At 48.0% G+C, this 24424-nt stretch overlaps 1 protein-coding gene across 1 annotated transcript in view; it reads right to left on the minus strand.

Annotated features, from left to right (window-relative positions):
- Positions 1-3998: 3998 nt before the first annotated feature.
- LOC137419063 (uncharacterized) overlaps positions 3999-24424 on the minus strand; it is a 1330575-nt gene continuing 1310149 nt past the window's right edge. Inside the window, exons 5-7 of the mRNA XM_078770723.1 lie at positions 21846-21983; positions 4569-4682; positions 3999-4442 (exon numbers count right to left, since the gene is read on the minus strand). Of these exons, the coding sequence (XP_078626849.1) occupies positions 4357-4442; positions 4569-4682; positions 21846-21983 (338 nt within the window). The 3' untranslated portion in view covers positions 3999-4356. The remainder of the gene's footprint in view (positions 4443-4568; positions 4683-21845; positions 21984-24424) is intronic.

Consider the following 24424-nt stretch of genomic DNA (forward strand, 5'->3'; position numbering starts at 1 on the left):
AGCATTTGTAAGGTCGCTCTCCTGTATGGACCATCCTGTGTGACTTCAAACTGAATTTTTGAGAGACACCTTTATCACATATCGAGCATTTGTAAGGTCGCTCTCCTGCATGGATCTTCATATGTCTATTAAAAAGGCTGTTACTAGAGAAACCTTCATCACAGACAGATAACTTGTGAGGGCGTTTTCCAGTGTGGATCCTCCTGTGTATTTTGATGTCACTCGTTGAAGCAAAATCCATTCTGCACACATTGCACTGATAGTGATAACGTATTCGCCTTTTTAGATCCTTTTTGTTTAATTTGTTGAATCTATATAATAATACCGTAAGGACTCGACTTTGTTATCCCTTTTACATCGCACCCAGTGACCCGATGCCCACGGCACCAATGGATTTACAATCTACGAACCGCGCTCTTTGTTTACCACGTACAGCCATACTCGAAAAATCTGAATTAGCCGACTTTGGGACCCAAAAGCATCCGATTAACGGCCGATACGACGCCATCTTACGACACCATCGTATTGGCTTCTGCTGGGCGAAGGCAATGCGAGCCGTCCGCTGATTGGACAGTCGAGTGGTGTGATGGGTGGTGTGAACCAAATGGTCTTTTTATTCCCTTGAACATTTAAAATTAGGATATATAAGGAAACGTCTTTATCGTCATTTTAATAAAGTGAAATGGAGTGACGTTGCGATACCCGGGTCGTATTCAACAACGTGTGAATTATATAAATAACAACTCACGGTCTGAGGTAACTCGGCTAAACATTATCCGATTTGCACCAAATAAAGTTCATGAATGTTGCACAGACCCCTACTTCTCACTAAAAGTGGAAATAGAATGTAAATCGGAGTTAAAACAAGGCCGCAAGGTCGCTCCATGGAGCAGCCTGCACGTACTCAACTATGTGTGAATTATATAAATAACAACTCCCAGTCTGAGGTAACTCGGCTAAACATTATCCGATTTGCACCAAATAAAGTTCATGAATGGTTGTACAGACCCCTTCTTCCCACTAAAAGTGGAAATAGAATGTAAATCGGAGTTAAAACAAGCCCGCAAGGTCGCTCCGTGGAGCCGCCTGCACGTACTCAACTATGTGTTAATTAATATATAAATGACAACTCGCGGTCTGAGGTAACTTGGCTAAACATTATCCGATTTGCACCAAATAAAGTTCATGAATGGTTGTACAGACCCCTTCTTCCCACTAAAAGTGGAAATAGAATGTAAATCGGAGTTAAAACAAGCCCGCAAGGTCGCTCCGTGGAGCCGCCTGCACGTACTCAACTATGTGTTAATTAATATATTAATAACAACTCGCGGTCTGAGGTAACTCGGCTAAACATTATCCGATTTGCACCAAATAAAGTTCATGAATGGTTGTACAGACCCCTTCTTCCCACTAAAAGTGGAAATAGAATGTAAATCAGAGTTAAAACAAGCCCGCAAGGTCGCTCCATGGAGCCGCCTGCACGTACTCAACTATGTGTTAATTAATATATTAATAACAACTCGCGGTCTGAGGTAACTCGGCTAAACATTATCCGATTTGCACCAAATAAAGTTTATGAATGGTTGCACAGTCCCCTACTTCTCACTAAAAGTGGAAACGGATTTTAAATCGGAGTTAAAACAAGCCCGCAAGGTCGCTCCATGGAGCTGCCTGCACGTACTCAACTATGTGTTAATTAATATATTAATAACAACTCGCGGTCTGAGGTAACTCGGCTAAACATTATCCGATTTGCACCAAATAAAGTTTATGAATGGTTGCACAGACCCCTACTTCTCACTAAAAGTGGAAACGGAATGTAAATCAGAGTTAAAATAAGTGTTTGTTTTGTATCAAGCAAATGCATGTGGAGCATGCTTGCGAGCGAGCTGCGTTCTGGAGGTGACGTCACATGGATTACGTCATCGGCTTTGAGGTATGGGGCAGAATTTTTAGGGGCGTTCCCAAGTGGTTCGGTTTTCTTTCATTTTTAATGTTTCAGAGTGAATATAACAAAAAATCAATGCCATATTTGAATTCACCATAAAAAGACATTTAGATAACATCAAATGCATTTTAAGTGAGATTCCGTGGCTGTGGACCTTTAAGAGCTATCTAAATAATAATCTATATAATAATACCGTAAGGACTCGACTTTGTTATCCCTTTTACGCCGCACCCAGTGATCCGATGCCCACGGCATGAATGCATTTTCCATCTACGAACCGCGCTCTTTGTTTATCACGTACAGCCATACTCGAAAAATCTGAATTCGCCGACTTTGGGACCCAAGAGCATCCGATTCTCGGCCGATACGACGCCATCTTACCACACCATCATATTGGCGTCTGCTGGGCGAAGGCGATGCGAGCTGTCCGCTGATTCGACAGTCGAGTGGTGTGATGGGTGGTGTGAACCAAATGGTCTTTTTATTCCCTTGAACATTTTAAATTAGGATATATAAGGAAACGTCTTTATCGTCATTTTAATAAAGTTAAATGGAGTGACGTTGCGATACTCGGGGTGCGTTGCATAAATCCTCGTAACTCAGAGCGGTGCAGCAGGTGGCGAGATGTAACACTCCCAGAATGGCGCTATGCCGATTCCTATTACGAATCCATTCATTTTTCAAAAGTATATCGTAGCGTTGTCATTTAAGTAGATTGCTGTGGCGGACACGAAAGCACTGATGTGGTGACATGACCCCGCACACCAAGTGGGGGTGGGCCACGCCAGGGAGAGAGGCGTGGCCTCACGATATACACGGGGCGCGCAGCCCTGAGCAGCTCAGTGTTTTATATTGCAATAAATATGTTGTTCATATACGCACTCTTCATTCTCATCTTTCTTCCTAACTCTTACTCGGACAAGGAAAGCCCCTATGCCATCCATAATGGTACACTCTATCCATACACCACATCCTCCCTTCCGTGGATGTTCCATGTGCATGGCCATGAACGAACAGGCTAACAGTGCTGCAGTGTGCATGCCGGAGTGCCAGGTAACGGCTGTGCCAAGGGATGGAGTGTCGGAGATTATAAAAAGGATCTTTCATTTTAGGGCGTGTATTTTAGGGTAAACTGTGACGGAGGAGCAAAGGGGTGAGAAGGAAACAGAGTAGGGTAAGGGTGGGGGTTCGGAGGGGATCGATCATTAGAGAGCCACAAAAAGGAGTTCTATAAAAGGTTTACCATTTGGCGCGCTTTCTTTCCCTCCACCACCAAAGGTGGATGGAGGTTGTGTTTTCACCCCCGCCTGTCTGTTTGTCTATGAACAGGATATCTCAAAAAGTTGTGGATGGATTCGGACGAAACTTGGTGACCAGGTTAGGTATATGACGAGGATGAATTGATTCAATTTTGGTGAAGATTCGAATCCGGATCCGGATACGGGAATTTTTAATTTATTAAGCGATTCATGACCATTGAGAGATGGGGCCCTAAAACGATATATAGCATATTTCAAAAAGTTGTGTACGAGTTGGTTAAATGAGTTGTTTAGATGACAAGAACAAGCTGATTCGATTTTGGTTCATGTTGGATCCAGATCCAGCCTATCAGTGGATACGAATCATAAAATGTCCACCTGGCGGAGGTATGCGCTCTACTCAGTGCCACCACTGAGTGGACAATCCAGAGCATGCATTTGTGCCGGTGTCGGCGATCGTTGTGCATATACGCACTCTTCATTCTCATCTTTCTTCCTAACTCTTACTCGGACAAGCAAATCCCCGATGCCATCCATAATGGTACACTCTATCCATACAACACATCCTCCCTTCCGTGGATGTTCCACGGGTTTCGGCTAGTCTATATATAATAATAGCGTAAGGACTCGACTTTTTTATCCCTTTTACGCCGCACCCAGTGACCCGATGCCCACGGCACGAATGGATTTACGATCTACGAACCGCGCTCTTTGTTTGTCACGTACAGACATACTCGAAAAATCTGAATTCGACAACGTTGGGACCCAAAAGCATCCGATTAACTGCCAATACGACGCCATATTACGACGCCATCGTATTGGCGTCTGCTGGGCGAAGGCGAAGCAAGCCGTCCACTGATTGGACAGGCGAAAGCGAAAGCAAGCCGTCCACTGAGTGGACAATCCAGAGCGTGCATTTGTGCCGGTGTCGGCGATCGTTGTGCATATACGCACTATTCATTCACATCTTTCATCCGAACTCTTACTCGGACAAGCAAATCCCCTATGCCATCCATAATGGTACACTCTATCCTTACACCACATCCTCCCTTCCATGGATGTTCCACGGGTTTCGGCTAGTTTAATATTAATCTTGGTGTTGCGAGGCCCAGACATGAACTTATATTTTATAAGAAGTGAGTCTTCATGTCATAATCGTTTCTTCAAAAAAGGCTTCTTCTTCACCGTCAAGCTGCGACTGGACCTTATTTGTCCCATATTTCTTCTGGATTGTTCTACAGAAACAAAGAACACATTTTAATTTTTCTGGTCAAAATTAAAATGCAAAATATTCATCACCAAAAATTATGTATTTTCTCAACACAAAAGATTGTATGTTAATTTTTTGCGTTTCCACTCACCAGTTGCAAAACAGGAAGCACTTCCGTTTGTCTTGTGAATATCATCTGAATCTTCTGTGACAGATGAATCATTGTTGTGTTGTCTGCCTTCCACATTTACAGGATAGACATCATCTGTGTACAAATCAGTGTCAGTTTTTTGCAAGGAAGTGACATTGAGAACCATCTTGAGAGTTCATAGAATATGTTACATCATGGAATATATCCTTCAATTTAAATATAATAATGAAGTTAATATTGTTAAAAAGAAAAATTCCGAATATTAAGCACTATTGAAGCAGTCTTCAACATCACCCCCATATACCACCCTATTTAACATGTCCACGTACTGCTAAACTGGAGGATAGTGGATGTAACAATTAGGCGATTTGTATTCAACAGTGTTTAAGTATTTAATTTAATTGAATTAAAATAAATATTGTAAAATTCATTAAAAAATATTCTGGAAATTATTGGCGTTGCACAGTGTCTATTATATCACTCACTCTAACACGTTACATTGGTTATTTGTGCCTGTGGTTGGTGTACTTTATGATGTTGAAGGAACTGCGCTCCAACGCGAGTCGAAAGAATTGACGCGACTAAAGACGGAATTCGTCCGAGTTGCTTTATTGAAACAAAACAGCTCAGGTATTCTGACAAGCCCGTTTATCGGGCAGCAATATATATACACATTTATGTCGGGAAGTTTGCCCGGCAAAAGCTATACCGGGCATGCCCTGGTGTCAAGGGCGAGCCTTGGAAAGGCGAGTCTGGACCTGCCCGGGCGTGTTTGGCTGCGGCCTGGCAAGTCGAGGCTGGGCGTGCCCGGACGCTCTGGGCGAGCCCTGAAAAGGCGATAGCGGGCATGCCCGGATGCTCTGGGCGAGCCCTAGAAAGGCGAGAGCGGGCATGCCTGGGAAAGACGAGACCGGGCGTGCCCGGGAGGTTCGGGCGTGCCCGGGAACAGTGAGTCCGGGCATGCCCGGGAGAGGCGCGTCTGGCCGTGTTCTGGCCGGTGCAAGGCGATTGTGTGCATCCAGCGGTAACCGCTACACACGCCCCTCCAGAATCGACCTGCACCGGCAGGGTCAATTTAAGGGGGGTCCGGATGACCCGGCCGAAGCGACCCCTGGAGGGTCGTGGGGAGGGGTCCGACGTGGTGGTGGGTGGTCGAGCGGGGGAAACTGTGGACGGGGGGCGGCCTCGCCGCGGAGGAAGGGCCAACCGTGGTGGTCGGTCGACGTCCATGTGCGCCGGTTTGAGGCGGTCCACAGAAATCCGGTCCGGCCGGCCACCGAAGTCGACGATGAAAGACTTGTCGCCCCGTCGCAGGACCCGGAAGGGCCCGTCGTAAGGCGGGCGGAGTGGCCCCCGGTGCGCGTCATGACGCACAAAGACGTACTCTGCTGTGCGAAGCGCCGGGGGGACGTAGGACTGGGGGCCACCGTGGCGGGACGTCGGCACGGGGGCAAATCGTCGGGCGGCCTCCTGGAGGTCCGAGCGCTGGCGAGCGGCGGACCAGGGACTGGTAGCGTCAGGCTCGAATTCGCCCTGGACGTGGAGTGGCTGGCCGTAGACTAGCTCGGCGGCGGACGCCTAGAGGTCTTCCTTGGGGGCCGTGCGAAGGCCCAAAAGGACCCACGGCAGCCGGTTGGCCCAACCGTCATCCTGAAGGCCGGCCATGAGTGCGGCCTTCATGGAGCGGTGAAACCGCTCGCACAACCCGTTGGCTTGGGGGTGGTAGGCCCTGGTGCGGTGCAGCGTGACCCCCAACGAACGGGCGACCGCGCCCCAAAGCTCAGAAGTGAACTGTGGGCCGCGGTCGGACGAGATGTCCGCTGGTGTGCCGAAGCGCGCGACCCAGGTGGCGATGAATGCCTGCGCCACGTCGGCGGTGGTGGTGGAGGCGAGGGGCACGGCCTCCGGCCACCTGGTGGTCCTGTCCACCATGGTGAGCAGGTGGGTGAACCCCCGCGAGGGGGGCAGGGGACCCACCAGGTCCACGTGGACGTGGTCGAAACGCCGTTCAGGCATGGCGAAAGGTGCCAGCGGGGCCTGGGTGTGGCAGTGGACCTTGACCCGCTGGCAGGCCGTGCAGGCATTGGCCCAGTCGCGGATGTTTAGTCGAAGGCCGTGCCAGACGAAACGCGCCGACACCAACTTCTGAGAAGCTTTCCGGCCCGCGTGAGAAAGGCCGTGGATGGAGGCGAAGATGCTGCGCTGCCAGGAAATGGGCACGATGGGGCGAGGCTGGCCCTGGGAGACATCGCAGAGCAGGACGGTGCCCGCGAAGGGAATGTCGGCCAGGCGGAGGCCCGTGTCCGCCGCACGGAGTGCCTGCACCGAGGCGTCGGTGGTCTGGTCGGCCGCCATGAGCGCGAAGTCCATGCCGAGGTGGACCGCTGGCCCGAGAAAGACAGTCGGCCACGGCGTTGTCTTTGCCGGCGACGTGCCGGATGTCCGTGGTGAACTCCGACACGGCGGAGAGGTGGCGCTGCTGGCGGGCCGACCACGGCTCCATGACCTTAGCCATTACGTAGACCAATGGTTTGTGGTCGACGAAAGCCATGAATGGGCGGCCCTCCAGGAGGTGTCGGAAATGGCGAACGGCCAGGAATAGCCCGAGCAGCTCACGGTCGAACGTGCTGTAGTTTAACTCATTCGCCCGGAGTTGCCGGCTGAAAAAAGCGAGTGGCTGCCAAACCCTGTCCACCCATTGCTCATGGACGGCGCCCACCGCGTAGTTGGAGGCGTCCGTAGTGAGGGCAATGGGCGCGTTGAGCACCGGGTGAGCAAGCAGCATTGCGTCGGCGAGGGCCCGTTTGGCGCTGGCGAAGGCCGCGTCCATGGCCGCGGACCAAACAATGTCATGCTTGGCCGGCTTGCCCCGGAGGGCCTCGTAAAGGGGCCGCATGAGCTGAGCAGCGCGGGGCACGAATCGGTGATAAAAATTCACCATGCCGAGGAACTCTTGGAGGGCCTTGATGGAACGGGGACGCGGGAACGTGGTGATGGCCTCGACCTTGGTCGGCAGCGGCACTGCCCCGGTCTTGGTGATGCGGTGGCCCAAAAAGTCAACGGTCGTCACGCCGAAGTGGCATTTGACCGGGTTGACAATTAAGCCGTGCTCGCTGAGGCGACCGTACAGTGTTCGGAGGTGGAGGAGGTGCTCGGCGCGGGACGTGCTGGCGACGAGGATATCGTCCAGATAGACGAAAAGAAACGGCAGGTCGCGCAGCACGCCGTCCATCAAGCGCTGGAACGCCTGGGCCGCATTCTTGAGGCCAAAAGGCATCCGCAAAAATTCGAACAGGCTGAACGGCGTGATGATGGCTGTCTTCTGGACGTCGGCCGCCCGGACAGGTACCTGGTGGTAGCCCCGTATCAGGTCAATTTTCGAAAAGATGACCCGTCCTGCCAAACGGGCGGAAAAGTCCTGAATATGCGGGATCGGGTACCTGTCGGGGGTGGTAGCATCGTTGAGACGGCGGTAGTCGCCACACGGGCGCCATCCACCCCCCGGCTTTGGCACGATGTGCAGTGGCAAGGCCCACGCGCTATCGGAGCGCCGCACGATGCCGAGGTGCTCCAACGCATCGAACTCGGCCTTCGCCACGGCGAGCTTGGCCGGGTCGAGGCGGCGGGCCCTGGCGTAGACCGGCGGGCCCGTAGTGGGTATGTGGTGCTCAATCCCGTGCCGCACCGCGACGGCCGAAAACGTCGGCCGCGTGAGGGCCGGGAATTCCGCGAGCAGGCGAGCGAACTCGTTCGCTGCCGGGAGGGCGCACACCAGTTCGGTTGGCGCGGAGCTGCTCATCGTGCACGCCAGGGAGCTGAAGGTCTCGGCGTTGACAAGGCGATGACGTTTGACGTCGACCAGCAGCCCGTGCGCGCAGAGGAAGTCGGCGCCCAGCAAAGCCATGGGGACGCAGGCGGTCACAAAAGTCCATTGAAAACGCTGGCTGCCGAAGCAGAGGGTGACGACGCATGGGCCGAAAGTGCGTATGGCCGAGCCATTAGCAGCGACCAAAGAGGGGCCGCAAACAGCATCCCGCCTGTCCTGCTCGGAGGCGGGTATGACGCTCAGTTGGGCGCCGGTGTCACACAGGAAACGCCGCCCAGACGCTTTGTCCCGAATAAACAGCAAGTTGCCCGAGTGGCCGGCGCTCATGGCTGGGAATGAACGCCGGCCCGGCCGTTTCCCGACCTGCCGAAAGTGCACGGGGGCCGGCACGTCCGAGCCTTGTGTCCGAACCTGGCGTGGTAATAACACCACGCCCGGTCAGGTGGAGGCCCCGGCCGTCGTGTCGGAAGCGGGCGGTGCGGCGTGGCGGCCGCCAGTTGCACCGGCAGTTCGGCCTCCAACCGCGCCGGGCGCTCGGGCGTCGTGGGCGTCGCCTCGGACGGCGGCGGGCTCCAGGTAACCGCGCCGATGTGCTGGCCCGCCGAGGAGATCTTATCGGCTTCCCTGGCGAGGGCGCGGGAGTCCGTGATCAACGTGCCAGCCAGGGCGAGGCGTACCGGGTGAGGCAGCTGGCAAAGGAACAGCTCGCGGAACAGAAAATCCGGAGAGTGCTCACCGAGCAACGAGAGCATATATTCCATGCGCTCTGACGGGCGCGTGTCGCCGAGCTCGGGCAGAGCGAGCAGGCGCCGTGCGCGTGCTGCCGGTGAGAGGGCGAAAGCGTCGAGGAGGAGTGTCTTCAGCGCGTCGTATTTGTCAGCAGCCGGCGGGTGCTCGAGGAGGCTCAAGGCGCGGGCCGCGGTGGCGGAACCGAGTGCCGCCACAACATGGTGGAAGCGGGTGTCGTCCGCGGTGATGCCTCGCAGGGCGAACTGAGAGTCCGCCTGAGTGAACCAAACAGCCGCGTGAGCCTCCCAGAAGGTAGGCAGTTTAAGCGTCACTGCCGTATCCATGTCGGTAGGTCACCAATGAAGGAACTGCGCTCCAAAGCGAGTCGAAAGAATTGACGCGACCAAAGACGGAATTCGTCCGAGTTGCTTTATTGAAACAAAACAGCTCAGGTATTCTGACAAGCCCGTTTATCGGGCAGCAATATATATACACATTTATGTCGAGAAGTTTGCCCGGCAAAAGCTATACCGGGCATGCCCGGGTGTCAAGGGCGAGCCTTGGAAAGGCGAGTCTGGACCTGCCCGGGCGTGTTTGGCTGCGGCCTGGCAAGTCGAGGCTGGGCGTGCCCGGGCGCTCTGGGCGAGCCCTGGAAAGGCGATCACGGGCATGCCCGGATGCTCTGGGCGAGCCCTGGAAAGGCGATAGCGGGCATGCCCGGACGCTCAGGGCGAGCCCTGAAAAGGCGATAGCGGGCATGCCCGGACGCTCTGTGCGAGCCCTGGAAAGGCGAGAGCGGGCATGCCTGGGAAAGACGAGACCGGGCGTGCCTGGGAGGTTCGGGCGTGCCCGGGAACAGTGAGTCCGGGCATGCCCGGGAGAGGCGCGTCTGGCCGTGTTCTGGCCGGTGCAAGGCGATTGTGTGCATCCAGCGGTAACCGCTACAATGTCATTTTAAACATTAATTCTCCTGTTTGGAATGATTTTCAATTTTGTTTGACTCCCAAGCAGCAGACAGAGTGAAAATATTGTTGCAGACGCAGGTTTTGGGTTTGCGGTGCGTCATGAGTGGGACATCTCGGACTCTCCCCGACCTCTGGACCCCGCAGGTCGCCATACCCTGGATTGACACCGAACTACTGACACCGATTGAGACCGCCAAACCTGGCAACACAATTTATCTCAGCAGGTGAGCCTTCCATAGCGTGAACAGGCAGGCAGCTTCTCCTCGGGTGCCCAGCACGTTCAAACAGCAGCGATTGCTCTGGTTTTCCAGCTCTAAAACCGCTTCCACACTAAATATTCTATCCAATGTAAGCTCCCTCTGTGGGAAAGTTTGGCGGCACATCCGTAACCTGCCAATTAATTTAAATGTTCACACTGACATTCGGCAGATTTTCCTCCGTGTTCCCCACTACCACTGCTCATGTGCGGAACCCCTGCAGACGTCACACAACACACGCAGCCCCTTAACCTTCACCACGCCCACTCTTGCACCGTACATCCGGTACATCCCCAAATCGCCTCGCAGACCAGCGCACACAACTTACACACACCGGCCGTCTCACGATCTCTCACACACCATTTACTCACACGATGCACTCCAAAGTCAATCTCACTCCATGAAAGTTTACACACTACTTTACATTGAGCCATTCCGCGGAGGTCCCGTCGCTTAATTTGCCATTTGTGCCGCGAAGCATTTGTGCCACGTACACTCAGATGTGCACCATTCCTTGCGAATTTTTTTCCAATCATCTACACACAGGTGTTTTGCTGGCACATAGGACCGTTATCACACAGTGACATGCAGTGCCTTGAAATGTGACCTTCCTTGGACCGGTACAGATGACAAACCTGTTCTTTTTAATCTCCCGTGCACAGGACCAGAACATCTTAACATTTAAAATAATTCCCGCTCAGTAACCTCACCCCTCCTCTCAGTCAAGGTAACGGTTACCCCCATCTGAGTCGGTGAAAGACCCGTACTCTCGCTCGGTCATGCACTCAACTCTGCATGCTCGTGGCACACACTCCGTTACACTCAGGCTCGGCACTCCAAGGAACCCTGAGTTCGTTATTCCACCCAAGCTCGGCACACACCCTTTCACACCATGAATTCGCTCCAGCTCACACAGCCTCACCTCGTCGTGATCCGCTTTGATCGCTCATATCCTCTCCACCTGCACCTGCCATGCGTTATCCCGATCTTTACACATTGTTTCTACACATTCCACAATCTCTTCCTTTAGATTAATTGCCCTCTTGCTTGTCGCTCATTATTCTTCTTTGCCTTTATCCATCGAATTTCATTTTTTATCTTTATTATGTCCATCTTTGCCCCCTTTAGTTCTTCTTCTGAGATGACTTTAGTTGCTTCCATTGTTTTTCATTTTCTGTTCTTTTGTCTCTGTCGTTCATCCCATTTATTATACTAGGACGTGCCCGAACGTGGGTGCTTGCCCGTACGTGCGTGCAAAAAAACATGCGTACAAACAACAACAACAAAAAAAAGACTTTGAAACCACGTGGCAGTAATGACCACAGAACCGCCCCCCCTCTATTTACATGAAATGGTTTGGTCCATTCGCAAAGCCAGTAACGACCACAGAACCCCCCCCCCCCCTCTATTTACATGAAATGGTTTGGTCCATTCGCAAAGCCAAAGCGAACGGCGAACGGCTAAATCGCCATAGCTCGGTAACTACTTGTCCGATTAATATGAAACCTTGAAAAGGCACATCCTCAGGTCCCCAGCAATATACCTGGCAAGTTTCAAGTATATCGGACCCGTGGTTGTCGAGAAACAGCGGTCACAGACAAACAAACACACAGACACACAGACACACAGACACACAGACACACACACACACACACACACACACAGAGATTACTGGAATTATAGATAGATGTTCTGTGTTCGGTCATCATGGCCTATTTTACATTCTTTCTTACTTGCCCTTCTGAGCTGGCTTTAGATCCTCTATTTCTTCTAATTTGCTGTTCAGTTCTTTTTGCCCCTCTGCAAGTCCGTTTTTCCTTGTTTAACCCTAGGATGCATTCGGGGTCTTTTTGGGCTGGCATAATTTTGTTTTTGCGATAACTTCGTTATAAAAATGTTTACACCCATGATCTTTCATATATCCTTCAAATAAAGGGTAATACATATTCCTGTGTGTCTTATGGTTTTTTATTTTCAGGGTCGGGGAGAATGTATTTTTAAAATGTTACCCCCATTAATGCATTCATGGGCCTTTTTGGACCCAGGCCAAGCATGATTTTTGTTTCGCTATAACTTTGTTATATTATCTTAGATTTGCATGACCTTTCATAAATGCTTTCAATAAAGGGTAGTGCATGCCCCTGTGTTTGTGTTGTTTTTTTTCCGTTCAGGATTGGGGGAAAATTTATTTATAAAATTTTTATTCCATCACTGCCTGGGGGCATGATTTTGTTTTTGTGATAACTTTGTTATGAAAACGTTTTTACCCATGATCTTTCATCCGTGCTTTGAATAAAGGGTAATACATATTTCTTTGTGAGTGTTTTGGTTTTTTTATTCTCAGGGTTGGGGAGAATGTATTTTAAAATTTTTACCACCATGCATGCATCATGGGTCTTTTTGGACCCGGGCCAAGCATCATTTTTGTTTCGCTATAACTTTGTTATAAAAACGTTTTTACCAATGATCTATCATGTTTGCTTTGAATGAAGGGTAATAAATACATGTTCCTGTTTGTGTGTTTTGGGTTTTTTTTCTTTCTGGATCGGGGGAATTAATTTTTTAAATTTTACCCCCATGAATGCATTCGTGGGTATTTTTGGACCAGTTTGACATTATATATAACAGGTTGTGATATCACAGGTCACAACCTAACAGGAAGTGGTGACAAGTTAGTCTGCCATTTTGCAGTCTTTGTCAATCTCTTGCAATCCTTGTTTGTGAGCCTTCAAAAACATTGCCTGTAAGTATAAAAATATAGTCTAACCATTCATCTTGTTATATCCATCAGAATTTCGCACATATGGGTTGTACAATTGAAACATTGTTCGTGTGCTGAATTTATATTACCAGCTCAGTCGGCCTAGTCTGCTAATGAGTGTCATAGGGCACTAGTTGACACAATTGTGTTATGTGGCATCACTGTGGATGAGCAACTGGTACCATTCAGAGGCCGTTGTAAATTTATCCAATATAGGCCGAGCAAACCGGCAAAATATGGCATCAAGATATTTTGGGCTTGTGATGCTTTTTGGGCTTATTTTGGGCCATCCAAAATGCTGTGGATGGCATGGCATACACAGGTGGACAGCCTGGGCAAGCCTTGCAAAAAAAACCTCGGATCAAATGTCGTACAGACATTGTGTGGTCCATTGAGGGGTTCAGGACGAAATATCACCATGGACAACTTCTTTACGAGTGTTCCACTTACTCGGACACTGCTGGAGAAACGTCTGACGCTTGTGGGAACACTTAAGAAAAATAAGGCCGATATCCCTGCACTGATGGCAGTCAGAAAGGACAGAGAGCATCACAGCAGTGAATTTGGATTCACTGAAAATCTAACTATGGTGAGCTATGTGCCAAGACCCAACAAAGCTGTAATTTTGCTCAGCACATGACACCATGACAAGGCGATCATGGAAGGAACGAGCAGGGGAAAAAAGCCTGAAATAATCAGCTACTATAACAGCACTAAAGGTGGCGTGGATACCATGGATCAAATGGTTCGCACATATTCATGCAAACGACAAACCAGGAGGTGGTCCATGGCACTGTGGTATAACGTCCTGGATGTTGCCTGCCTGAATGCGTTTCTGCTGTTTTCATCACAACATCCAGAATTCCATCCAAAGGTACGCCGCTTGTGCCTGAAAGATCTTGTTGTGGAAATGGTAATGCCTCATATGGAAGACAGGTTGAATAACAACCCTTCACTTCCAAGCAGCGTCAAATATTCCATGGAGATTTTTGGCATTTGGTGCCCAACAGCCGAGACGTCCACAGGTGGTGCCAAAAAAAGGAAAATGTGCACTTACTGTAAAAAAACAGGACAGAAAAATCTCCACGACATGCCAAAAATCCTCACAGCATGTGTGCAACTGGCACAGCCTGCTTTTGTGCAACAAATGCCATCCATAAGAATGCCATGCCATCACCAAGAAATAAGAATAAATTTACTGTTGAAAATGTTTTGTATTGATTTTTTTGAAAATGCATGTCTTGGAAATACGTCTGAGTTGTCGGGGGATTCTTTACCTACCCCACCACCCACACAATAAAGATGGTTGGAGGGGGGGGGGAGGTCGAATTCCAAAACTATTCTGGGGAACAAGCATTCTTCATGCCATGTTTGAGCCCTGTGGGTCAAAGGGTGTGGAAGATACATCAGAACACATCACACACACACACATTCAGCAATGCTATGTAAAAGGGGGAGGGGGAGTGGGTATTAAATAATAATGATAAAAATAAAAAGAATACATCCAAAAAAAAAACAGCAATAAAGAAAATTACATCTGATTGGTTTGTTTTTACCAACAATAACCTAAATACTAAACCTGTCCAAAAAGACCCCCAAATGAATTAATGGGGTAAAATTTTAAAAATACATTCTCTCCGACCCTGAACAAAAAAAAAAAACCCAAAACACTCACACAGGAATATGTATTACCCTTCATTCAAAGCACATATGAAAGATTATGGGTAAACACGTTTTTAGAACAAAGTTATCGCAAAAACAAAATCATGCCCCCAGGCAATGTGATGGGATAAAAATTTAAAAAATAATTCCCCCCAATCCTCAACGAAAAACAAAGAATCTACACACACAGGGACATGCACCACCCTTTCTTCGAAGCATATATGAAAGATCTTGGGTAAAAAACGTTTTTACAACAAAGTTATAGCGAAACAAATAAACAGCATAGCCTGAGGGCATAAAAGACCTCCGAATGGAAGAGGGGGGGGGGGGTATCGTACCCCAACGCATCCTGGGGTTAAGTCCATTCACCTCTTCTTTTATCCCATTTGTCTCCTACATCATTCTAGCCTCACCCGCCCCCATCTCGTCCCGGTCACCATCCACATGCTCACTCACCTCTCCCCTTACAGCCTCGAGCATTGCGGCTATCTCATTTCCCATAGCCTTCATATCAGCCTTTACCTCTGCCTGCCCCACATGCATGTCATGCCTTATGCCAGCCACCTTGTCCCTCCTCCATTTTCATCATCTGTGCCATGAGTTGACTAATCAACAACATCACCTGGTCATTTCCGGACTGCAATGGTAACAGCGACCCACTATTCCGTGTCATCACGCTGCCTTTTCCAGGGACTGGTGAGGGGTGTGTCCTCCATAGCCATCGGCACCTCCACTGCTACCCCTCCTGGTCCTTCTCCCACAATGTTGCATTCATTTACAGCTTCCTGGGCAATTAGCTCCTCCATATCCTCCTGAAGTAGGCCCACCAGGTCCTGCTCACCTTGGCTTGACGTAGCTGTATAACTCTTTTTAGTACAATTTCACCCTACACTCCTTACAATTTTTGTGGTGCTGCTGAAAGGGCGCCAGATTCGATTCTCACACCTGACATCAATTGTTCCGGGCACAGGGTTCTCACTCTTTTACAAACGTGTTTCCTTTGGGTGCAACTGGTTTGGCGGTGCTAATTGTGGTACGTACCCTCAATGCACATCCATATTTATGAGATATCCCCTGCGACAAAGCATTTAAGGCCACTCGAGGTGGGGGTACAAAAACGAAAGTATAGATTTTAGACATTAGACAGAAAGGAGGAGTCTATTGACAATCCTCTTGAATTGAGGTAGGTTGAGAAAGAGGTGAAAGAAGGATGCAGGTAAGCTGTTCCAGAATGATGCCTTGCATTGAAAAAGAAACAGAAGAATACCTTATAGTCTTACTCCTTGGGACAGATATGGTATATGGATGGGAAGAAACTGCCAGACGTGTTGAGTGACTGAAAGAATCAGTGCCTCAGGCAGAGCTTCTGTCATTTTTTTTTTTTAACAGTACAATGAAAGCCCTCATCGGCTGATCCTCATTTCCTCATCATTGTCTCCTCTTCCTGTTCAGGCTGGAGTTCCCCAAGGCAGTGTTCTGGGCCCTGTGCTTTTTCTGGTCTTCATCAATGATCTCTCCGACTCTCTTGAAAATCCTCTCTTTCTCTTTGCTGATGACTCCACTCTCTGCCGCTCCATTCCTCTGCCCTCAGATCGGCAGTCTGCAGTCTCCTCACTCTCTGAAGACCTGGACAAAATCACAGACTGGTCAAACAAGTGGAACATGTCTTTCAATCCTGACAAATCTCACACCCTTACGATGTCTCTCCGAAAAGATCGACTGGACAACCCTCCCATCTACTTTCTCAACAATCCTCTGCAAGAAGTTCTGTCGCTCAAGCTTTTGGGTCTCACTATCTGCCATGATCTTTCTTGGGAAAATCACATTGCCAAGCTGGCCTCCAAAGCCAGTCGCCGACTGGGCATCCTCCGTCGTGCGAAGTCCTTCCTTGGCACACCTGAGCTCCTCACCACATACAAGGCTTTCATCCGCAGCTCAATGGAATACTGTTCTCCCCTATGGGCCGGTGCTCCTGCCTCACACCTAGCTCGGCTTCGCGCTGTTGAAACCAAAGCTTTCAGAATTATTGGAATCTCCCGCGATGTCGCTATCTCTGAGGGCCTTTCACTCACTCACCGCAGGCAGGTAGGTGGTCTTTCTGTCTTCTACCGACTCCTCTCTGGCCTTGCACCCCCAGCTCTCTCTCTGTGCTCTGTCCCCCAAATATTCCTACAGGTCGCACAAGATCTGCCGGCAACCCTCTGTTGGTTAAACTGCCGAAATCTCGGCTCTCTGCTCACCTTCACTCTTTCATTCCTCTTTTCTGCCGCCTCTGGAACAAACTCCCTCACTCCCTTCAATCCCACTCCTCCCTCCAGGTCTTTAAAACAGCTGTTCACCACCATCTCTTATCTTCCACCATCGAAAACCTTGATCTTTTCTACCCCCGCTAATTCACCCCAGATCCACCTTGTTTGAAATTCCAACTTCCTTCCTGGAAGTCCTGGCCATGTCCATATGTTTTATACCTCTCCCGCCCCCCCTCCCTTTCCATGCCCCCTCCCAAAGCCCTCGCCCTCTCTCAGATCTCTCGATGTCTCCATGTCTCTCGGTCCCTGCTCTCAAATGTTGTGTTTGTGTCCTTCCCCCTCTCTCCCCATCTTGTCTACCGCTCCCGATGTTATATATTTTTGTGTCGGTTTGTCTTTCTGTGTGATTAATGTTCGCTCCTTCACGAGCCTCGATGTCGTATACAAAAAAAAAAAAAAATTACATTTAAACGATGAAGATGATTTTGCTTTTTCTTGCCGGAAACAAAGCGTTTGCTGCTGTTAATGGTACAGTTTCAAACTTTACAGAAAATGGTTATTAACCAGAAATGTGCGTTACAAAGAAATCGGTTTGTATCCTCTTTGTCCAAAAAAAATTATGAACCACCTTCTCACGTATTTTTTTTTCAATCTTATCTTCCCCCATCCAGTGAATCACCACCATCTCTTATCATACCCCCATCCAAAACCTTGATCTTTTCTACCCCCGCTAATTCTCCCCAGATCCACCTTGTTTGAAATTCCAACTTCTTTCCTGGAAGTCCTGGCAGTGTCCATATGTTTTATACCTCTCCCACACCCCTTCCCATGCCCCCCCCCCAAAGCCCTCGCCCTCTCTCAGATCTCTCGATGTCTCCATGTCTCCATGTCTCTCGGTCCCTGCTCTCAAATGTTGTGTTTGTGTCCTTCCCCCTCTCTCCCCATCTTGTCTACCGCTCCCGATGTTATATGTTTTACATGTCGGTTTGTCTTTCTGTGTGATTAATGTTCGCTCTTTCACGAGCCTCGATCTTGTATACAAAAAAAAAATTAAAATCTTAGCGAGAAGTAGTGTTTGACATTCGAGGCTGCAAATTGACTCGAATGGTCCAAACGTCTCGCTTTCTCCTATATTTTCGATCAAACAGCTGAATAAAAGTGACCATTTGTTTTTTTTAAGTTTTTTGGTTTTCATCAAAGAAAGTTCCTTAAAAAGTTATAAAATAGAAAAATGGTGAGGGTGAGGGCACCGAGGTTGTTTGCCTCGGGGTCCGTGCTGGCTCCTGACGCCGCTGGTCACGGGTAAGAGGAGACAAGGTTCCTGGGTATGTAGTATATCGTTTTGAGTCATCTGCGTCAATGCTTAATTGAGAAAGAATACAATCAGGCAGATCATTGATATATAACATGAACAATATTGGACCCAACACAGACAGACCCCTGAGGACTCACATTCATATTATGGACAGGGGATTACTGTCCCTCATTGACCACAGAGATTTGACGATTTGTAAGGAAGTCAGTGATTGTATCAAGCAATTTTCCAGAAATGCCAGATGATTTCAGCCTTCGAGATGTCGAAACAAACAACCATAGCTTCTCCACGATGACCCAAAGCCCCATCCACATGTTCAATGATTAGGGTAGAACATCACCAGCAGACAATGACTGTCTATGTCCATACTGAACATCCGTTAGGAGGTTGTGGATTTCCAGATGAGTCATGAGTTGGTCTATCAAGGATTCAAACATTTGCTGATAACAGGTAGAAGGTTAACAGGCCGATAGTTAGAAGGATCTGATTACTCACCGGAGCTTTTAAAGACAGGGTCTACAGAAGCCTGCTTCCAGCTAAGTGGAAACACAGACTTAGACATGCACAAGCAATAATGTTTTGAGAGAACAGAAGACAGTTCAAATGAACACATCTTCAAAACAATTGTAGGGATTATATTTGGTGCAGTAGATTTTCAAATGTCAGGCCTTTGAATAATCTTAGCAACTTTCCTGGGTGTGCCGATGATAGTGGAAAGCATGGTGTCAAGATGAGAAGGACAAACAGGCAATGTTTGTCCGTGGTCTTCAAGTGTGGAGTTTGCAGCAAAATGCACAGCAAAGAGGTTGACTTTATCAATAGGAGAAGTAAGCACTCCAGGGAAATTGAAGAGGGCAGGAATTGATTATTGATTACGGTTGAGAACGCTATTAACAATTCTCCAAAAATCTTGAGAACCGAGCTGTTTACTTGAGATAGAATTACAAATAGATTCTGCATATCGTCGATTGGCATTCTCCAATAATCGTGTACAGTGGATGCTCGCAAGGCAAAACAAACGATGTGCCTCACTCAAGCCAACACAGTGACACTGTTTGAAAAAGCGATTGCGATGGGTTCATAGCAGCAGAACAAGCTGGAGTGAACCATGGCTGAGAGTGTTGTTTCACTTGGTAGGTCCGAGAAGGGAGAAAGAGGTCCATAACAACAAGGATCCACTCAGGAACTTCCTAAGCAGCTTCAGATGGGTTGTGACAAAGGATCGAGTTCCAGTGAATATCGGCAAGAAAAGAAGGCAAGTCATCCCAGTCAGCCTTGCTATCTTGAAAGACAGTCCCAATGGACACGATGAACAACAGTTGATGGTGAAGAAAAAGAAACCTGAACTTCGATGGTGACATGATCAGAATTTCCAAGAGGGTGGACAATATTTTATTTTATTGTATACAAATTCAAGGCTCATGTAAAAGCCAACACATAAGGCACACAAACATAAACAGAGACACATAAAACATAATTATAATAAAGGGAGCTGGAGACAAGAGGGGGCGGAGAGAGGGAAGCACACAAGTAAAAGAGAGCAGGGATATAGGGAGTTCTGTGAAAAGGATAGGGGTTTGGGTAGAGTGGGGGAATGGGGGGGGGGAGGTGGTGGGCCATAAAAGAAATGGACACCATTTGGACTTTCAGGAGAGAAGTCGGAATTTGAAAAAGGTAGATCTGGGGTGAATTAACGGGGATAGAAAATATCAAGGTCTTGGATGGGAAAAGATCAGAGATGGTGGTGAACAGCTGTTTTAAAGACCTGGAGGGAGGAGTGGAATTGAAGAGAGTGTGGGAGTTTGTTCCAAAGGCAAGAGAAAAGAGGAATGAAAGAGTGAAGGTGAGTAGAGAGTCTTGATTTAGGCAGTTTCACCAGAAGAGGGTTCATGGCAGATCTTCTCTGTCCTGAAGGAATATTTGGGGGACAGAGCACAGACATAGCAGCGGGAGCTCGGCCGGAGAGGAGTCATGGCTTGACAGAATCTTCACCTTGTAGTGAGAGAAGGATACAGAGTCCAGGAGCAACCTGGTATGACTGGGTAAGGTGGGTACAGAAAGAGAGATGGGTTTGGGACACAAGATTTTGAGGCAGCACAGTGTTGAGGCATTCAGCTTTTTCTCATGTAGCATCAGGTGTGTGGCCGTTTGAGGTAAGGGAAGGGATGGAAGGAGAACAATCTCCAGAAACGGATTTGACCAGACGCCACAAGGATTTGGAGGAGGGGGAAACTCCTGGGGTGTGGCGTAGAGAGGGTTTGTGCAGGAAGAGTGAGGAATAGAGTTCTCATATAGAGAGCAACTCTGCCACCAGGACAAGGCTCAGGTCTATCATACCAGAGGAGGGAGTAATCAGGGAGAGATACTAAGGAGTCAGAGACATCTTGAAGGAGGAAGGTTTCTGTTAAGCCGATCAAGTTTGGTTTGTTAGAAGCAACCTGTATGGAGAAATCATTCAAGTCTGAGCAAATGCCGCAGATGTTTGAGGTCCATACCATTAAAGAAGAGGGAACATCAGGTACAATAGAGTGGGAGGTAGGGGGAGCCGTTGACAGTGTGTCAGATTGCATAAGAGCAAGGAGGGAGGGCAGGATGAGGAGAAGAAGAACAATAGGCTAGGTAGTGATGGGTTGAGGAATTGTGACAAAGCAGTTGTGACAGTGTCAGGGAGGAATTAGCACCTGTATGGTTCTGATTGACTGACAGTTTTGGTAACAACTGTGGTTCATCTTGCTTCATCTAATACTCCTAATCGATGTGGCTATGAATGAAGGAAAGAAAAATGGGGAAACTATCCAATTTGACTTGCAATCCACCTCGACATGTACGCTAGAATATACGTTATTCTGAATTCAAAAGATTATGGGCTGAATTTCCGAAAGGTGTTAAAGAATTAGACTCGTGTAGAAACCTTCATGCACGATGATCGAGTGTGTTTAAGGCCTTGAAGCGAGCATTGCAGGACTTGTAATTGGGAGTTAACATGGGATGGTGAATAGCATATAGTAGATGCATTAGGAGTGCTTGAATTACCTCAAGAGGAGGAAGAGAGGATAGTAATAGAGCAGTTCACCGACGTGCATTGAGAATCTTCGAGGATAGATGCAATCCTCTGAAGAAATATGGCAATATTTAATTTGTCCAGCGTTAGACTCTCCAAGGAATCATTTTGATCGCTGCTTAATCTTGTGTAAGATCACCTGGATCAACCGACGATGAGGATCCATGTGCTGAAACCCCTTCAGCAATTGTCTGTGATGCTGCAATTCTGTGCAAGTGTATCATTTAAATTATATGTTCGAGATATCACAGGCTAATCAAATGTTTCAACACGTACAACTAATTGGCTGTTTATATCCTTTCACAAATTGCGATCTGGACAGGTGGATTAGCTGTGCGCACACAACAATATTTTAAACAACGTTTAAGGTTTACGCGTGCGTTAACAAAATGCTCACCAAGTGCCGTTCGTAAATTCAGCCCTGAATGGTAATTTTGTAGGTTTCTACTCACCTGTTGTAGAACAGGCAGCACTGCCATTTGTCAAAGGAACATCTGACTCTTCCTTTACAGATGCAGATCTCAAAGCTTCTGAAACAGAAGAATCGTTGTTGTTTTGTGTGCATTCCACTTTCACAGGACAGACATCACCTGCAAACAATTCAGTGTCAGTCTTTTGCAGGACACAAAGTTTAAATCTTCCAAATATAAATCAGGTCAATAAGACATTTATTCAGTCGAGGCAAAGGATTATCTAAATATCAACAGAACACTACACCGTTACAGGACATTTGGTCCATGTCTTTACTGCAACCTCCTCCCAGCACATGTATCAAAACAAGACATTGCTAAATGGACAACTAGCTCCAAAACTTACACGGAGGCTACTTCTTACGAGTAAGAGCAACACATAAAGACTAACAGAAAACAAGTAAAACATGCAATAAAGGGAGTGGGAGAAAAGAGGGGGCGAGAGGGAAACACAACAACAGTAAAGAAGAAGTACAGTAGTAGATCTGCAGAAGGGAGAGGGGTGGGAAACGGTATAAAACAAATGGACACTACTTGGACTTTCAGGAAAGGAAAATGGAATTTGAAAAAGGTGGATTTGGGTTGTATTAACGGTGGTAGAAAAGATCATGGTTTTGCATGGGGGAAGATAAGAGATGTTGGATAAGAGAAGACAAGAGATGGTGGATAAGAGAAGATAAGAGACTGTGGATAAGAGAAGATAAGAGATGGTGGATAAGAGAAGATAAGAGGTTGTGGATAAGAGAAGATGAGAGATTGTGGATAAGAGAAGATAAGAGATGGTGGATAAGAGAAGATAAGAGATGGGGGATAAGAGAAGATAAGAGATGGAGGATAAGAGAAGATAAGAGATGGTGGATAAGAGATGATAAGAGATGGTGGATAAGAGAAGATAAGAGATGGTGGATAAGAGAGGATAAGAGATGGTGGATAAGAGGATGAGAGATGGTGGATAAGAGAATATGAGAGATGGTGGATAAGAGAAGATAAGAGATGGTGGAGAAGAGAAGATAAGAGATGGTGGATAAGATAAGACAAGAGATGGTGTATAAGAAAAGACAAGAGCCGATGGCTAAGAGAAGTTAAGAGATGATGGATAAGAGAAGATAAGAGATGGTGGATAAGAGAAGATAACAGATTTTACCCAATACTGTACTGCAGTTAATGAAATTTATTTAATGTCCAAACTGCATTTAATGAAACTGGTCGATCAATGTGCGGTATGGGACTCATCCCGGTGTTTCACAGGTAGCATGATCCATCAAGGCGTGGTAGGGGTCTCATCCAGGTGTTTCACAGGTAGGGTGATCCATCGTTGCGTGATCGGGGGCTCATCACGGTGTTTCACAGGTAGGATGATCCATCAATGCGTGATAGGGGGCTCATCACGGTGTTTCACAGGTAGCATGATCCATCAATGCGTGATTGGGGCCTCATCACGGTGTTTCACAGGTAGGATGATCCATCAATGCGTGGTAGGGGGCTCATCCAGGTGTTTCTCAGGCAGTATGATCCATCAATGCGCGGTACGGGGCTCATCCGGGTGTTTCACAGGTTGGATGATCCATCAATGCGTGTTAGGGTGCTCACCCAGGTGTTTCACAGGTAGGATGATCCATCAATGCACGGTATGGGGCTCATCCCGGTGTTTCACAGGTAGGATAATCCATCAATGCACGGTATGAGGCTCATCCAGGTATTTCACAGGTAGGATGATCCATCAATGCACGGTATGAGGCTCATCATGGTGTTTCACAGGTAGCATGATCCATCAATGCGCGGTATGGGGCTCATCACAGTGTTTCACAGGTAGGATGATCCATAAATGCGCGATCGGGGGCTCATCACATGATTGGGTGTTTCACAGGAAGGACTTTGCATAATGGAGGATGCCCAGTTAGCGACTGGCTTTGGAGGTAAGCTTTGACATGTGGCTTTCTCAGGAAAGATCATGGCAGATTGTGAGATCAAAAATCTTGAGTGACAGAACTTCTTCAAAGAGGGTTGTTGAGAAACTGGATGTGAGGGTTTTCCGGACGGTATTTTCGGAGAGACGAGGTGAGAGTGTGAGATTTGTTTGGTTTGAAAGACATATCCCATTTGTTTGACCAGCTTGTAATTTTATCTAAGTCTGCAGAGAGTCGAGGCTTTTTTTTTGGCCGGAAGTGTCGATCTGATGGATGAGAGATGGAACGGCAGAGGGTGGAGTCATCAGCAAAAATATAAAGATTTTCCAGAGAGTCAGAAAGATAACCGATGAAAATGAGAAAAAGCACAGGGCACAGAACACTGCCTCGAGAAACTCCGGCTAAGTCAGGAAGAGTAGATGAGAATATTGGATTTAGAGTCCCACGTTGAATGCGACAGAAAAAAAATCTGTGAGCCATGCATGGAGATTTCCATGGATACTATAACAGGAGAGTTTGGTGAGCATGGTGAGGATGCTAGACTGTATCAAAGTCACAATATATGTCAAGGGAGATGGCTCCGATTTCCTGTCTGGCATTGAGGACATCCGTCCATTGTTGAGACAACCGAAGCAGCATGTCCAGAGTAGATTG

Source organism: Myxine glutinosa, chromosome 1 (genome assembly GCF_964187855.1).
Source record: "Myxine glutinosa chromosome 1, kmMyxGlut1.1, whole genome shotgun sequence".
Taxonomy (NCBI): domain Eukaryota; kingdom Metazoa; phylum Chordata; class Myxini; order Myxiniformes; family Myxinidae; genus Myxine; species Myxine glutinosa.